The 17,802-nt window shown below is 40.3% G+C and overlaps 1 protein-coding gene and 1 long non-coding RNA gene across 2 annotated transcripts in view; one reads left to right on the forward strand and one right to left on the reverse strand.

Annotated features, from left to right (window-relative positions):
• NCEH1 (neutral cholesterol ester hydrolase 1) overlaps positions 1-1,067 on the reverse strand; it is a 64,737-nt gene extending 63,670 nt beyond the window's left edge. The window contains exon 1 of the mRNA XM_068546254.1: positions 767-1,067. Coding sequence (XP_068402355.1) covers positions 767-916 — 150 coding nt within the window. The 5' untranslated portion in view covers positions 917-1,067. The remainder of the gene's footprint in view (positions 1-766) is intronic.
• LOC137766271 (uncharacterized) lies at positions 746-15,895 on the forward strand. Its single transcript, XR_011074289.1, has 5 exons — positions 746-878; positions 1,024-1,169; positions 9,655-9,772; positions 13,634-13,711; positions 15,451-15,895. It is a non-coding gene; the product is annotated as an uncharacterized lncRNA (long non-coding RNA).
• The last annotated feature ends 1,907 nt before the right edge of the window (positions 15,896-17,802 follow it).

Consider the following 17,802-nt stretch of genomic DNA (forward strand, 5'->3'; position numbering starts at 1 on the left):
AACCGTCACCCTGCCAGGGTAAGCCAGGGTATCCTGGCTCAGGCAAAGGTTATCTCCTCGACAGTTAAAGACAAACTAAATTCTGCAGGGCAGGCAGGAAAGAAATGCATCATGCAAACACCGGCTGCCACTGCCTCTCCAGCCAGCCAGGTCTCCTGGCCTCTTTTCTTGGTCTGAGGTGATGAGTGCCACGCATGAAATGCGAGATCTGTGCTGTTCCCCAAGTACTTGGAGGAGCCCAGCCTGCTGCCCCCGGGAATGGGGGGCTCCACTGTCGGGGACATTGGGAGGTCACCCGCGCCCGAGTCTGCTTTTAAGGTGGCTGCACTCCCAGGAACCAGAACCCGGTTTTCCCAGAGCCTTCCTAAAACATTTAACTCACTCTCTGCCGCCCTCTATAGGAGAACAAAAATGGAGGAGGGGTGGTTTATAAAAGGCTGGAAGATCCGTTTCTGGCGCTGCAAACCAAGAAAGAGGGGGGCATTTAGGAAAGACGAAGGATTAAACAATCGTCAAATTCTATTCAAGAACTTCACCTTCTCCATTACCAACACAGACTACGAGACGCACATAGACCTAACCCGCTGCTAGTAAAGAGGCGAATGCGACACCCTGCAAATGTCAGCCTGAACCACCTTAAAAAGCGATCGCCTCACTGCGTTAGAAGAATTTGTATTCTCGTGGGACAAGGTCCGGAAATTCTGTTTCCCCCTTTAAACATTGCTTAAGAGAAGGGAGAGAGAATCAGCGCTGGGCTACGTCTCACCACTTGCTGTGCGCTCCGGAAAGTGGCGTCCAGCAGCATCAGCTTCCAGGGGTCGGACACGGAGCTTGGCAGGGGGATGTAGATGTAATAGGCGGCCAGCGCCACCAGGGCGGTAAGCAGGACACACGACGACCTCATCCTCCCCCGCATCGGCTGGCCTGCCGGGTTGACGAGGAGGAAAGGGCAATGCCACCAAAGACCTCAGGCAAGTTTCTGCAAGGGCCAGCCGCTCATTCACCGGTTTCTTACATGTCCAGGAGCCAATCAGAGGCGGCGTCGGGAGGAAGTCGGAGCGCTGACGTGCCCCCTCCACTGTGTCCTTGCAAAGTGTTGCAGACACTCCAGGTTTGAGAAAGCTCTGGGGCTGTGCTGGGCGCAGAACAGCGGACTCCGGAGGACACAGGTGTGTATTGCACCCTTGTGACCAAGGGCTCCCTCCTGAAGGTTCCCAAACGGAAACATGCCCGGAATAGTTTCGGTGTGATGAGTTTCTGTCTGTCCAAAGCACGTGGGCCAGTCTGACTCAAAATGGAGTGCTATGTGAGAAAGATAATAAAATGATAATGATAAAAATCCACTGTCTTCAGCCAGATTTGCAATGGAATGTAAATTCTAGCTGTTATGTGGTGAGAGAAGGTAACAAATTCTTATAGCTCAAGCAATGCTAAGCCAGTAGTACATCTAGCACCCAAATCTTGGTTTCCAGATCTCATTCTCCAGTAAAAGGAACCATGACTCTTTGCCATGGCACTGTGGAGAAAAGCCTGATTATAGGGCTGGGACAGGTAAAGTACAGGATGAACCTGTTGTTCTGTAAGATAGAAGTGCTAAAAAATGATGGGAACTGGTCAAAAGGACACAGGTGGCAGCTTGAAGGGTCTCCTCATGGCTAAAGCTGGGATAATTTTAGCATCAAAATAAATAGTAATGGAGTACAAACCATTGAATAAAATAAATATCTAGGAGTCTATACTAATATAAATAAATAGGGAAACACCACGTGAAAAAAATTCTTTCAAGTGGGTCAGTGGTAACAGAAAAAGCATTTGAACCCATATTTCCTATTAAAGATGAGGGGAGGGGAGGGGATATAGAATGAGAGAGATAAAGGGGTGGGGGGGGGGGAAACTTCACCAGTAGAATTACAACCAGAGATCCAGAAGGAAAAAACTGGAAGAACTGTTTTAAGGAGGTGGTTAGAGAATAACTCCAAACTTATTGATCGAGGCCTTAAAACACCTGGTACATATACTTTTGCAACTTAGTATAGTAATTTAAATTTAACCTAATCCAAAGTAATGAAATAATCATAAATTTGGGACTGAAAATGATATTCTTGGGAAAAGTTGTCTTCCTATTCAAAGTTTGGAATAAGACATTTATATGAAGGGTAAACTTCAATGATGTTTCAAGCATTCAAGTTTGAGATCATCATTTTATCTTTCTTTGTAGTTACTAGTTAAGCATATAAGTCTAAACAGAAAGAGATATATAAGTTTGTGAGTGAATGTATGTGCATAAAGTTAAAAGCTAATCTCTACGGGTGATTACAAACAATCCCAGAGCTACCAACCGAATTGACAACTGGATTGATTCACATAATTTTCTTTCAGGTAATCTGTAAAATAATTCAAAGTTTTACCTTGTAGACTTTAATATTTTCTTCCTGGATTTTGATTATATTCATAAAATCATAGATCTTAGAGCTGATGACAAAACAAACAAACAACAACAACCCCACACCTGACCCATCCTTCCATCTTCAGCCAGTAGTTACAAACTTGGTTTATAGATGAGTCATTTGAGGCCCAGAGCAGCTTGTTCATAGTCTTCTAGTTTGTAAGTGATAGAACCAATATTCATTTCTCCTGCCTCTCAATGCTGTGAAGCTTCCCTTCAGCAGTGCACTAAGAAATAGAAACCAAGAAAAAACAAAGAAACCACTATGATTCTCAGTGCTTCTTCTGTAGATCTGAGAGTCTTTATAAAATGAAACCAATCTGAGATAAATTTAAACACCTTCATCACTTGTTTCTAATACTTCATTCATTCCACAAATATACCTGGTCCACACTAGGAAATAAAGGAGTGGGGGCAAGGCAGTAAGGTCTCTGCTCTTTTTGATTTTGCGTGCTTGGTAGTGATGATAGTTGTGGGGTGAGAGTAAGGAAAGTAGAGAAAGGAGAGCCAAACAATAGATAAATGATAACAATTAACAGGCATGGAACGCTAACCACAAGCCAGGTTCTGTGGTTAACACTTTGAATGTATTAACTCATTTAGTCTTCACAACAATTCCTATGAAGTATGTGCTCTTCTTATTCTGAAAACAGAGGCACTGAAAGATGAAGTGCTTGCCCCAAGTCACCTAGGTAGTGGGAAGTATAGCTGGGATTTGAGCCCATGGAGTCTGGCCCTTGTGCTCATGTGCTTTACTGCTCAACTCTGCTGCCAAGTGGTTAAGACTTGGAAGAAAATAGAACAGGGTAGTGTGATACCTTGTGGCTGGTTGCTGCTTTAAACTGGGTGATGAAGGGGACTTCTTTAAGGAGATGCCATTTGAGCTGACAGATGAATGACTAAGGAGACAGCCATGCAGGAATCTAGAGGGTGGGGAACAAGTGTAGAGGCCCTGAGGTGTTACCAGGTCAGGGAACAGAGAGAGTGCTGGAGAGGTAGGGGTCATGTGCAAGGGGCGGTAGAGCAGGCACAGTCAGAGAGGTAGCACGGATGCAAAAGGGTGGATCGTCTAGGACTGTGTGGGTCATGATAAGGAGGTGTCATGGGAAGCCATTGAAGACTTTGCAGCAGAGGAGCAAGAGAATTTGATCTGTATTTGAAAAGAAGCACTCCAGCTGCAGTGTAGAGAACAGGAGGCTTTTTCAGTCATCCAGATCAGAGATGATGGTGGCCTGGAGGGGCAGTGTTAACGGTGGGACGGAGAGAAGGGGCAGATTTAGAATACATTTTAGAGATAGGGGAGACAGGACATACAGATTGTGAAGGGTGATAAAAGGAGAAGAGTCAATAAAATGCTCTGCTTCTAAGGAAATAATGTATGATTTGATGTTTAGGCAATTGATGTTTCTATTTATATAGAATATCTTAAATTAGTTTTTATTAAGATCTCCTAATTATATGACATAGTAATATCATTGCTTAACAGAATTTTTACTTTTATTACTTGAAATAATTTACCCAAAATGCCATATACTACGCCATGTGAAGTGGGCTTCTTCATCTAAGGACAAGCAGAACTTTAGTTCAGCAAACACTTACTGAGTCCTGCTGTCTACAAAGCACTGTGGTAGGTGCTGTCATGATAAAAATGGTCCCTTTCCCACAAAACAATGTCCACTCTAGTCAGAGAGAAAGTCAGATAAACTTTTTATTATTCGAAATATACAAATTCCAGAGCTATAGAGAGGAGGAAATCATGAGTAGATCTGTTCTAGAAGAGTGAGGAGTAAGAGGACCTACAAGAAAGGTGATGACTGAGCAGATTGGGCAGGTTGGACAGGAGTGTGCAGGTGGATATTAGGTAAGATCATCCCAAGCAGAGAGGAGAGCACACACAAAAGTCCTGAAATGTGGTATGAGCTGCAAGCAGTTCAGGTACTTCTCAGGCATCAAATGCAGGAAGGTGGAGAGATTAACCTGAAGAGTTAGGCAGAGGTCATGCAATGCAGGGCCTGGTGGGCTGTGCCAAGGAGTCTGAACATTATCCCCTAGGCAGTGGGGAGGCACTGGATGATTTACGTTAGATCTAGTGACAATGAAGAGGGTATGCGGCCTGGAGGAGAGCAGGGGAAGCTGCTGGCAGTGTGTCACTTCCAAGGTGTCCGAGAAAGATGATGCTATTGTAGTTCAGACTTGTATGAAGTGTTGGTAATGGGGTTGAAGAGTCCGAAGAGATCTAAGAGGTAGAATCAAAAGGACTTGGAGAGGGAGGGAAAAGGTGATTTCCCAGATTTCTTGTTGAAGCAACTGGATAACGAATGGTGGAAGAGTGAAAGATTTGAGGGAAAATGACAAATTCACTGGGGAGTATTTGGGTTTAAGGTTTCTATGGAACATCCAAGAAGAGATATTGAGTAGACTCCTAGACATACAAGTCAGGAGCTCATGGGAGAGGTCCAAGCTAGAGATGTAAGTGTGGGAGTCTTCATCCTATAACTGAAGCCCTGACAGTGGAAGAGAGAGAAGCTAAGAGCTTGGGAAGTGCGAGGAAGAAAGCCAGGCCTGAGGGACTTGACATTTACTGATTAGGAGAAGGAAGAGGACAAGTTGACAACAGAGGCCAAGAAGAAGTGGTCAGAAAGGGGACTGTCTGATCTAGACAACTGAGTAACAATGGATAGTGAAAGTAAGAGAAAATCATTTAGAAGTTAAATTTATGGAGTTTCCTAACTGGATTCTTGAAAGGGGAGAGAGAGGATGGAGTCAATAATGACTTCAAAGTTTCTGGTTTGAGTAATGTCATCAACTGACATAAGAAATATTGAATGCAGAGCAGGTTTGAGGGTAAGATGATGAGTTCAGTGCTGTGACCTTTGATTAAGGTCAAAGCTACTACATGATATGTTGAAGAAAATTAGTTTGTGAATTACTGTATTTATAATGTATGTGCCTAATTTTCATAATCCCTCTACTGATTATGGTTTGAATCTCATCCTTGATCTTGCCAATTGTGACATTATACTCACTTAAGACAGAAAACCTCGGCTTGTGTTCAAAGAACAAAAGGAAGTTTTTCTTTTTTCTTGCAACCATCCTATTACGGTATCATCCAAAGATCTATGACTTCACACACACACAAGAATCCAGCATGGACCAGCCTATGGCAACTTCACAAAAACAGCCGTGATGCTCCTTGATCGGGAGCATCATATTGCCTCCTCTTCCCATCATAAACACACAACTCAGCAACCACAGCGACGTCCAATCTCCCAGTTTCCTGGATCTTGCCCTCAGTAATGTATTAGCTTCCTATTGCTGTTGTAATAAAGTAGCACAAACTGAGTGGCTTAAAACAACAGAAAGTTATAGTCACACAGTTATGGAGTCTAGAAGTCTAAAATCAAGGTGTCAGACATCTATGGTCTCTCTGACGGCTCTAGGAGACAATACTTCCTTGCCTCGCTCATGCTACCTTCTGCGGTTGCTGGCAATCCTCAGCGTTTCTTGGGTTGTAGATGCATCCAATCTCTGCCTCTTGTCTTCACATGACTGTCCTCCTGTGTACAGGTCTTTGTGTCTCATCTTCTTATAAGGACATCGGTCATATTGGATTAAGGGTCCTTTCTATCTCAATGGGACCTCATCTTAACTAATTACATCTGCAACAACCTTATTTCTAAATGAGGTCATATGCTGAGGTACTGGGAAGGAAGAGAATTTGGGAAGGGTGTGTGGCACGATTCAATCCAGTATGGTACCCAAGAGTCAGATAAGTAATGGAAGCACATTAGCTGGGCATCCTGCCCCTTCCCCCACAGTGGCTGTGCACGTGGTTCCCAGGCCTCCTGAGATAGTTTGGGAAGTTCCTATACAGGTGATGTTCCCCTTGCTCATCTTCTGAAGCTCAGTCTTTTGTCTTTGGATTGATACCTAATCTAATAACTAATTCAGACTGATGGGAATAGGGGTGGGGTGAGGGTAGGGGATGTATAGGAACTTTCCTTATGATTGACTGACGGCCTCTTGGAAGTAATACTTCCTTTGCTTTCTAACTCAAAACTGTACTGTTCAGATTTCAGGCTGATAGAAGAAGAGTATATGTGGGGAGGATCATGGCCAGTGGTGCTGGCTGTTTGCAGAAACATGGCCGTGGCACTGCTCAAAGAATCTACAGCGTGCATGCGCGTTCACACGCACATACACACACACACACACACATCTTCTAAAATAAGATCGAAATTTAAAAATCAGAAGGTAAATAAGGTCAGTAGAAAACATGTGAGACCATTTTTTTAAACCAGCATCTGGTCAGCATTAGCTCAGGTACTGCCAAAGGAGAAAGGTACTCAGCAATAAGGTACAAGTTGGGATCTTTGACCAAAGGTATTTCTCGTTTAAAGTCAGGCACATTCCATTTTCTAAAAACTTCTGTGCTCTCCAAGGAACTGATTGTTATTAAGGTGTCCTTGGTGGATCTATCCACCGGAAAAGGTGTGACCCAGGTAGATGACTGGGCAAGGTTGTTGGTCCTGGGGTGCGTCTGATGGAAAGTGGTGAGTTGGAAATCAGGGTTCCAGTCAATCACCTGTGATTTTGAATATAATCTTCAAATAAATTCCAAAGTTCTTCCCAAGCCTACCAACCTTGGCTGGTCCGCTTCTGCCTACTCTGTAGCTCACCTAGTGCCCTCCTCACCTGTCCTCTATGCTGCAGCCACACTGGCTTCTTTTCAGTAAGTCAGTTCTACGAAGGCTCTTCTGCCTCTGGGTCTTTTTATTTGTGTCATTCTGTGCCATTTCCTCTACCTGGCACTCTCTGCCCTCTACTTTTCATCCTAGTTGGCCCATTCTTATTATTTAGGTATCTGTTTAAATGTCACTTCCTCGGAGTGACAATGTCTTACAACGTTAAGCATGTAATACATTTGGACCTTGAAGCTTGTCATAGAAGCACCTTCTGTAACTGCTACCTGATCAGTTAGCAGTTAAGACTCTTACCTTTCTCACAAAGCCAACTTAAATGACCTACCTCTGGGTAAAGGGGATGAGTTAGACGGAAAGTTATGTTATTGGATATTTGTATCCTGAAGAAACCTGTTTTAAAGTAGTTTTCAATATTTCTGAAATACTAACATGATTTTCTTATTTCAGAATCTTGTTTCGGAAAGATTATTGAATATTTGCCTGCTTAAAAGCTAGCCTTTTAGTAGGGTTCTGGTTAAGTATCTTTTCTCCATTTTCCATTTTTTTTTCAGATTTTCAGATTGATGCAAACGACTGTGGGTAACACATTTAAGGCTTATATTCCTTTAAACCCTGAGAAAATTATTTCATAGTTCTTGATATAAAGTAGCTCCTTCCATTTTATGTGTCCATTCAAGAACCAGATATCTTTTCATGGCCTATGCATGAAACTATGTAGAAAGGAATTTATAATATTTAAACTTATATAATATCACAATATGTTACAATTCCCTTATTATCTTTGGACATAGATGTCATTTATTTACAAAGTCTGTAGACATTTACCGATGACCTACTAAGTATTGAACACTGTTTCATTCTTGGGAATGGGACAATATCCCTGCAGGGAAGGAATTCTCAGTCTAGTAGGAAAGAAAATAAATAAACAGGAAAATAAACAGAAGAAAACTTGCTAAGTGCTATAGGAGAGGTGTAGAAAGAATATCTGAGTAGAAGTACACAGACAAGGGCAGAAAGGCATATGCAAGCATATTGTGTAATCAAAGGTTTGGGTGCAAGAGCATGACACTTTCAAGGAGCAACTTCTGTTGATTTTATGAATCATATAAACAAGTCTGTTTTTAACTGAACTACTGGTGGGACCTGAGTTAGTGATTTACAATCATAATTCATTTCAGTGATTTAATTGCATTTATGTAAATCAATGATAGCATAATCAGTGTATACTTCTCAGGAATAAATGATTTATATTGATAAAAATATGCTTTGTAATAATTAGCTATTAAAAATGTCTACTGGCGAAGTAGTCAAGATGACATTTTAATTTTAGCAACTAGATATGTTAAAAGTAAATCAAGTGAGCTATGTACACAGTTAGGTTTCTCTACTGCCTCATGGTTTTTAAATACTCATCTTGGAAAAATAAACCATTGGTTAGATCTATTGGGCATTTACTTTTGTTAGTTCTGTAGCATATTCCCAGAAAGTTATTCTTTTTAAAAATTTGAATGCAAAATTAAAGTTATTACCTACTCCGGTGCCTGCTCTAAGCCCTATATCCAGGTCTCTTCTCAGTTCTAGGCACACAGTTGAAGTTCAATAAATGTTATAGGGGCTTCCCCGGTGGCGCAGTGGTTGGGAATCTGCCTGCCAATGCAGGGGACATGGGTTCGAGCCCTGGTCTGGGAAGATCCCACATGCCGCGGAGCAACTAGCCCCGTGAGCCACAATTACTGAGCCTGCGCGTCTGGAGCCTGTGCTCCGCAACAAGAGAGGCCGTGATAATGAGAGGCCCGCGCACCGCAATGAGGAGTGGCCCCCACTTGCCGCAACTAGAGAAAGCCCTCGCACAGAAACGAAGACCCAACACAGCCAAAAATAAATAAATAAATAATTTTAAAAATAAATAAATAAATAAATGTTATAGCTGGTAAAGTCTAATATTTAGATCTGAAAGGCTGACTGTGAAAAAGAGATCATTAATAGGTAAGAACTTACATATGCCATCTTATCAATTGTTTCCTGGATGTTTTGCAATTGCCTTGTTCCTTTCTTCCACTCTTGCTGCCTTCCTTTGTGAATTAATGATTTTCTGTATTGGTATGCTTTTATTCTCTTCTCCTTATCTTTTGTGAATCCACTTTAGGTTTTTGCTGCATGGTTACCATGAGGCTTACATAAAATATAAACATAACAGTCTATTTTATGCAGGTAACAACTTAACTTTGATTGCATACAAAAACTCTACCCTTTACTCCTCCCCTTTTATGTTTTTGATGTTACAATTTACCTTTTTTTAATATTGTGTACTTATTAACAAATTATTGTAGCTATAGTTATTTTTAATACTCTTGTCTTTTAACCTCTATACTAGAGTTAAGTGTTTAACACTCCACCATATTACAGTATTAGAGTTTTCTGAATTTGACTACATACTTACCTTTAGCAGTATGTTGTATATCTTCATATGTTTTCATGTTACTAATTATCATCCTTTCATTTCAGCATGAAGACCTCCTTTCAGCATTTCTTGTAAGGAAGGTCTAGTAGTGATGAATTCCCTCAGCTCTTGTTTGTCTAGGAAAATATTCATCTCTCCATTTCTGAAGGACAGCTTTGCCAGGTAAAGTACTCTTGGTTGGCAGTTTTCTTTCTGCACTTTTAATATATCATTTTACTCTCTTCTGGCTGGTAAGATTCCTGCTGAAAAGTCTACTAATAGCTATTTGAGGGTTTCCCTTTTTCTTCTCTGCTTTTAAGATTTTCTTTGTCTTTGATTTTTGACACTTTTATTCTAATGTGTCTTGGAAGGGTTTCTTTGATTTTGTTTAGTCACCTGTGAGCTTCATGAACTTGGATATCCAAATCTCTCCCCAAATTTGAGAACTTCTCAGCATTATTTCTCTAATTAAGTTTTCTACCCCCTTCTCCCTCTCTTCTCCTTCTGTAACAGCAATGATCACAAACTGATCCTTTTGATGGTATCCCATAACTCGCATAGGCTTTCTTTCCTCTTTTCCATTCTTTTTTCTCTGTTCTTTTCTGACTGGAAAATTTCAAAGTTCCTGTCTCCAATATCACTGATTCTTTCTTCTGTTTGATCAAGTCTGCTTTTATGTTCTCTATTGCATTTTTAATTTCATTCATTGTATTCTTCAGCTCCAGAATTTGTTTGGTTCTTTCTGATGATTTCTATCTTTTTGTTAAATTCATTTTGTTCATGTATTGTTTTCCTGATTTTGCTGAATTGTCTTTCTGTGTTTTCTTGTAGCTCACTGAGTTTCCTTAAAATAGTTATTTTGCATTCTTTGTCCAGTAAGTCAGAGATCTCCATGTCTTTCTGTTCAGTTACCAGAAGATTATTGTGATTTTTTTGGTGGTATCATGTGTCCTTGATTTTTCATGTTCCTTGGAGTTTTTGTGTTGCTGTCTTCTCATTTCCTCTAGTCTTTACTAAATGCTCAGTTCAATGTGTATCAAATTTTTTTTTTCTCCAATGGAGTGTGGGAACTTCTCTGCAAACATGGACTTCCACAAAGGCTCTTTGGTTTGTGAATGATTGTCCAAGTCAGTGTTCTCTAGGGACTCCCAGATCTTGACTGAGAAAAGCTGGAAATGGTTTATGGGTCACTGCAAGGTCCACAGTTGGAGTCAAGGTTTGTCTGCCTATTACCTGACACAGAGGTTGGCAAGACTCCTCCTGGGTCCCTTGACATATGATGCGGGGACCCACAGCCCCCTCAAAGGCACTTCTGTCCGTGGATGGATGCTGACTTTTTTGTTGCTGGGGTGGGAGGGAAGACAGAAATGAGGGATATCTATGCCACCATCATACTAATATCAGTGCCCCCACCCTTACAAACAAACAAACAAACAAATAAACAAACTCTTGAAACCAATAATTAAAAGGTAAGGGAAAAAATTGTTAAAATGTGCAGGATTTTATTTTTTGCTTGTGCATGTGTGTCATTAAAGGGGGAGTTTTACAATTAATTCAGCAAGTTGTAATTTCAAGACTCCTGGAAAGTGATTCAACTATTGCAGCATTGTATCATGTCACCTCTGTTTAGGATTTTCTTTCCCTCAAGTTTGTAACTCAGGTATGATAATTTGCTACACATAGTAAAAAATATGGTAGACTTTTGATACATTTGTTTAAACATTTAAAATTTCTGTTATTTTAAAATTTTTGTCAATATAAAACTCCATTGATAAAAGTAAGTACATTTTAACAACGTTTATATTCATGTAGCAGAAAACACAGGTAGTAAAGAGACACATAGGAAAATGTTTAACCTTCCAAGAGTCAAGGAATGTAAAATAATTTCCAGGGTCCTGCTTTTCCTCCAAAAATTTATAAAGTTAGAATACATCATACAGATGTTGGGAAACGTAGGTAAATAGACAGTATCCAGTTTCCTTTTATAAATGATGCTATGAATCTTTATGTAGAAAACATTCTTTAGTAAAGATTAGTTATCTACATTTTTTTTGAAAACACCTTGGAAACTATGTAAATGGTTTCTTGTAGAAAAATATTTATTTTAAAGTAAATACATATAAGTTTCTTCTACATAGTAAAATAAATATCTAAATGTAAATAGAACACCTTCTCCTTAAAATAATTTAAAAAACAGGATACCACCACCACAAACAACTGCTTAGTTATAAGTGAATGAATATATATTATGGTAACAATTATGTTTAAAACAACACAAATACAATAAATGGAGGGAAATACACCCAAACCTCAAATGCATTTGTGTTTGTATAATAGAACTTTGAATAATTTTATTTTCTTTTTATTACTTTGAAATTTTCAATTTTCTTCATTCATTACTCTATAATGTTTTTAAAATAACTTAGAAACAAAAAGTCACAAAGATGCCAAAGAAAATTGGTACTGGAACCACCTTATACCAGATAAACCTGGACTTTCATTGAAAGTTACATTATTTACATCTGTTTATCCAATTTTAAAATTCTATTTATAAAACAATCCTTTATAATTTATTTGCCTCAAACAGCCTATCCTAATAGAAAGAAAGCTGGCTGGGAGTTATTGACTTGGCTCTATCACAGGCTATCTATATGACCTAGGGAAAATTACTCATCATTCTTGACTCTTAGTTTCTTCATCTGTAAAATAATAATTTGGACCTAGTATCTCTAAGATTTCTTCTAGCTCCAAGAGCTACCAGTCATATGAGAATGCAAATACAGGCTAATCATATTCCAAAAGGCACTTTAAGGCTCTAAAAATGTACTTTTATAAGAAAAATACAAAAACTATCACACAAAAAAGTAATTTATGTGGGAAAAAATAAGGAATCATTAAAATACAGTATTAGTTCAATAGGTGATCATAATCCACAGAAATGTATATTTGGCAAGAAACTCTATCATTGGGAAAAAACATGGAGCATAATTAAGCTCTTCTAGACTCACTGGCCTAAAGTTATTTTTCCTTTCCTTAGGTAAAATGAATCATTCAGCTTTTGCAATACTTATGACTAACTAACTCATTACTAATTACTTTATAAATAGAGCTTTAATGAATTGAATTACAAGATCAATTCTATAATCAGTGGTAGAGATCTCAGCATCCAACAAAGGAAACTGTGCTCTTTCTAGTCCTAGTAAGGAAGTAAGAAGAAACTTACTTCTCAGGCTAGTCTGAAAAACATATATATAATGAGTTTTTTATTGTATATAATGGTCTATTTCTATTAAATGAAGGTCTCATTAATTTTATAAATTCTTTGATCATCTACTTAATAACTGCATCTCCCTAGTTTTTAAAAATTATCTTTTACGCTAACTCTTTTACTTTTGTTGTTTTAAAACGTTATCCTTTCCACTCTTTCTAAGTCCATGTGGACGTTCTAAGTCCACCCAGCCTAGGCCTGGCCCAGGGCTGACAAGTCAGGGGGTAGCAAATTTTTAATTAGACACATTTATCATTAATATAGAAAATTTTTAATTAGACACATTTATCATTAATAGGGGTAGGAAGGAACCCAAACTCAGCCTCCCTTGGGGCAGAGACCAAATGGGCCTCTCCTTCCTGCAGAGATGCTGGGCCCCTGAACTTGTCTAGGAACCTGGGCGGCTGGGTCTCAGGGAGGGGAGGAAGGTGGGCATCACAAGCATCTACTTCCATGACCACCCCTTCCACTGACACTGCAGAGGCGGACTACGGGAAACTGAAGGAGAATCTGCACAAATTGGGCACCTTCCCCTTCTGAAGTAAGTGGGGCCTGTCCCCTGTGGGAATCCAGGGAGATGTGAATGACCCGGGTCTCTTCAGCCAGAGACCAGAGAAAGGCACACAAGCTCTGTCAAGCTGTTCAGGGATAGTCGGGTACCCTGGAGTCACTTTATTATGAGAGAAACAGAGGCATTGGGCACTGGTCTAGAGTCAGAAGACAGGCAGGAAGCTCCCTGCTGACTTGTGACCTTGACTGAATATAGTCTGCTTCAGTTTCCCCAGTTGCAAAGGTGTAATCTGCTAAAGACCCTTCTCAGCCCAGCATTACTGTGGAGATCAACTGGATAACAGGTATGAGATTCCTTGTCAACCACATCCTGTGCAGATGTGAGTGTACCCAGCCCATGGCCTCATCTCTCTCAAAGCCTTATTTGCACTCTCTTCTGGCCGAAGCCTCCCTTGGCAGAATTAATTCCTATTCTGAATTCTCTGAATCATTTCCCACTTTACATGTGGCCCTCCCCTCTTTGAAGTTAGGGACCAGATCATATCTGTGACATTCAACATACAACATAGCCACAGATACAATAAAGGTAAAAGAAGTAGCAAATTCTGCCCATCCTGCCCTGCCCACCCTTATCCATCACCCATGACAACTCCCTGAGGCATACTTTCTTTTTTTTTTTTAAATATATTTTCTGCATTTGCTTTATTTATTTTCATATGTGTTGGGTCTTCGTTGCTTCCCGGGCTTTCTCTAGTTGCGGAGAGCGGGCTCCTCTTGTTGTGGGCTCTAGGATCGCAGGCTTAGTTGCTCTGTGGCATGTGGGATCTTCCCAGACCAGGGCCCAAACCCGCGTCCCCTTCACCGGCAGGCGGACTCCCAACCACTGCGCCACCAGGGAAGCCCCTGAGGCATACTTTCAATAGCCTCATTTCACAACGGGAAGTGGGGCTGAGAATGACATGGTCATTTGCCCAAGGTTACTCAGATAGATGGCTGGGATTTGAACCTAGGTCTGACTGCACAGCCATGCTCCTTTCACTCCACTGCACTGACTGCTGAGTCACTAAAGCAGACTATTTCAACAAATAGAGTCTGGTTGGCACCAGCTTTGGGGATGGAGAGGCTCTGGCTGAGATGGTTGCAGTGGAGCAGTTAAGAACATGGACTCTCGCATGTGGTTAGGACTCCCCGCTTTCACTGCCGAAGGCGTGGGTTCAATCCCTGGTCGGGGGACTAAGATCCCACAAGCTGCGTGACACGGCCAAAAAAAAAAAAAAAAAAAAAAAAGAACGTGGACTCTCAATTCAAATCCCAGCTATGCCAATGACTTAGCTGTGAGATAATCTCTCTAAACCTCAGTCCCCTCATTTGACACATGGAGTATAATAATGCCCACATCATAGGATGGTTGGGAGAACAATCTGAGAGTATGCAAGTGAAAGTATGCTGTAAATTGTAAAGAGTGATATACATTAGAAGGTATTGATCCAATGATAACAATTATTACAACTAAAAAATTAATGAACAGAAACCTCAAAAAAATTGAGTTGGGAACCCAGAAGGGGGAGCTCTCACACCCTGAATGATAGCAGAGCCCAACAGGAAGAAGAAAGACTGGTTTCCTGGCAAGGATTCAACCAATGAAAAGCCATGGACTCTTTGTTTACTATAGCCCTCCCAACTTTCTTTACCCCTTTGTAAAAGAGTTCTCCTTCCCTTGCCATGCAAGGACTTGCCCGTGGCTCATCATGGTTGTAGAACCCAAACTGCAATTCTCCGCTGATCCTGAATAAACTCACTTCTTTTCTGCTGGAGAAGTAACTGGCAGTCTATTTGTTTTAGGTCAACAAGAATGACAGTATGATTGGCACAGTGGGCAAAGCTGTTTTGTGACAGTGACCACTGGCCTGACTGAAACCCCATTCACATCTCAGTGCTGAGGTGATATAACCCTTCCCTAGGGAACAGTGAATGCCCTGTAGACACCCATATTGAGTACTGACACAAACTCTAAATAAGTTTCTGCTGGGGCTCAGCTCTAAAATCCGTGTTTCTCTTGCCTGATCCTGGCCCTTTTTTGCAGCCCAGCACTCAGGGGCAGAGCAGGGAACCATCACATATCACTTTGCCAAGGTCTTCTGCAGCAAGTTAAAGCACCTCAGAAGAGGATGTGGGAACCTACCCTTGATGAATCAGTGAGCATTTAGAGAGTCTTCTGGAAAGCATTGCCTGAAACCATGTAGCTATTTATTTTAGCATTGTTAATTTGTACTGATTATTTGAACAAAGAGTATTCTTTTAAAATAAAAGACATAACCAGAAACTGGAGGGAGGGGTTGTTGCAGAGGGCCATTTGGCCCTGAACTCACACCAACAAACAACCTCAAAGATGAACCTTGAATTATTTCCAAATGAGGTCAAATGGATGAATACAGAGCTACTCCAGCAGGACTGGGGGGATGACGTTCCCCATAAAACTTTAAGCTTGTGTCTTATCCCCTTAGTATGTAGAGTGGACCATGGTTTCTTGTGATAAGATATAATATTTTTGTGTATATTAAATCCATTACTTTGTTAATAAAATGTTTTATTTAAAAAAAAATTCTTTCCTACAACTGCATGTCTCCTGGTATTAGATTAATGTCTAATTACTCAAAATAAGATTATGTTTTTGAACACTTCAAGAGATTTGACAACTTGCTTTCAGGATTAATCAAACTAACAGGAAAACACTTATCTCTCTTAAGACTAACCAAAATCCCTGCTGATTAAGCTTAATCTCGTAAGTACAAATGTTCAATCTTGTATGGTCTCAGATACTAAACAAATATATATCGCTCACTTGCTAAATGCAACCCTTCAAAAACTTGAGGAAGGTACCCTGGAATGCTGCAAAGCTATCCTTGGTCCAAAGTGTGCATGTATGCCATCCTTAGATAGGTAGAGTGCCCTGCCCCAGTTGGACCCTTGGACTCCAATATACAACTCAGGGCAAGCCCTACCCCTTGGCAAGAGAAGGGGACAGTAAATACATCATAAAGGACTTTGATTGTCAAGGTGTAGCTTAAGCTTTATACTGACCTGAAGGCTAAGGAAGTTGTTTGAGATAGTCTAATGGAAGGTAAATAACATAATCAGATCAACATTTTTAAAAAGATAATTCTGATAACATATGCTTGCTGTAGTGGGTAGGGCAAGAGGAAAGTCAGGATGTTAGCCTGGAAGCATCACTTCCAAGGTCTGTGTGAAAAGAGCTGAGACCCTGAATAAGATAGCAGCAGAAGGGGTGGAAATAACTGGATGGATTTTAGAGGGCCATAGTACACAGGATTGCTGGGCTATTACAGCTTGGAAAAAGGGAGGAGTGGAAGATGATTCCAAAGTTTCTAAAGTCATGGACAATTGGGTAGGTGGCACCATTCACTTAGAAAATACAGCAGAAGAAGGTCTGTGTAAGATAATATTGAGTTCAGTTTGGGGCTTACTGAAGATTGAGTAATTGTGAGACTTCCAAAGGAAGATTCTGGGAGGCAGTTCAATGTATAGGTGTGGATCTCAGGAGAGAGATCTTAGTGAAATGTAGATTTGAATACTTAAAACATTAACAGTATGAAAAAACTTGGTAAATTCACTCAATATTTTCTTAAAATTTAATGACAATTGTCACTTATACAGGTTATTGATAAGTATTTAGAGAAATCACAGATACAGAAAAAAGACAAGAGAAAAAGGAGGGAGAATAGGAAGGAAAGTAGGGGATAAAGAGGGAGTGTTGGAGGGAAAGAGAACAAAAAGAAAAAAATTTAACTATTTAACTCCTCAGAAAGAGTCATTTTATTCCATGTTAAAAGGTGAATCATCTGACTTCATACATCTTACAGTAAATATATTTGGGGGCATGTGAATGGGACATTATTCCAGAGAAAACTTGCATGAGGATCATAGTGGGCATTTTGTAAATCTGTGGCCTCTCAGAATCTTTTGAACACTCTAAATGTTGGTAATTTCCCACATTGTAAATCCCAGGTCTGCAAGCTAGAAGCTGTAAATGTCACTTCTCCAGTCTCTTTCACATCTCAGACACCCAGTATGTGCCCTAGGTTCTGCCATTAGCAGCACTCATGGAATGCCTTTGACTCAAAAGAGCATCATGAAGAGTCTGGCTGAGAGGCACAGAGCTCTCAGCGGCGTCAGAGGTGAAGGTTGGTGGTACTGTCTCTCCTCATTGTTCCCAAAGGCACAGTGGACAGTCTCATGGCTTTGGGTACTGCTCCAAGAAGCTTTAGCCTCTGAGAATGATTGGTCCTTTTCTGTTAAAACTAGCTAGACTGAGTTGGTTCTGTTGTTTATAACAGAAAGCCCAGATACAATCGTTTACAGAATAAATTCACAATTATGCTGATTTTTAATATTTTATAAACCCAGCTCATTAATA

Source organism: Eschrichtius robustus, chromosome 6 (genome assembly GCF_028021215.1).
Source record: "Eschrichtius robustus isolate mEscRob2 chromosome 6, mEscRob2.pri, whole genome shotgun sequence".
Lineage (NCBI taxonomy): Eukaryota > Metazoa > Chordata > Mammalia > Artiodactyla > Eschrichtiidae > Eschrichtius > Eschrichtius robustus.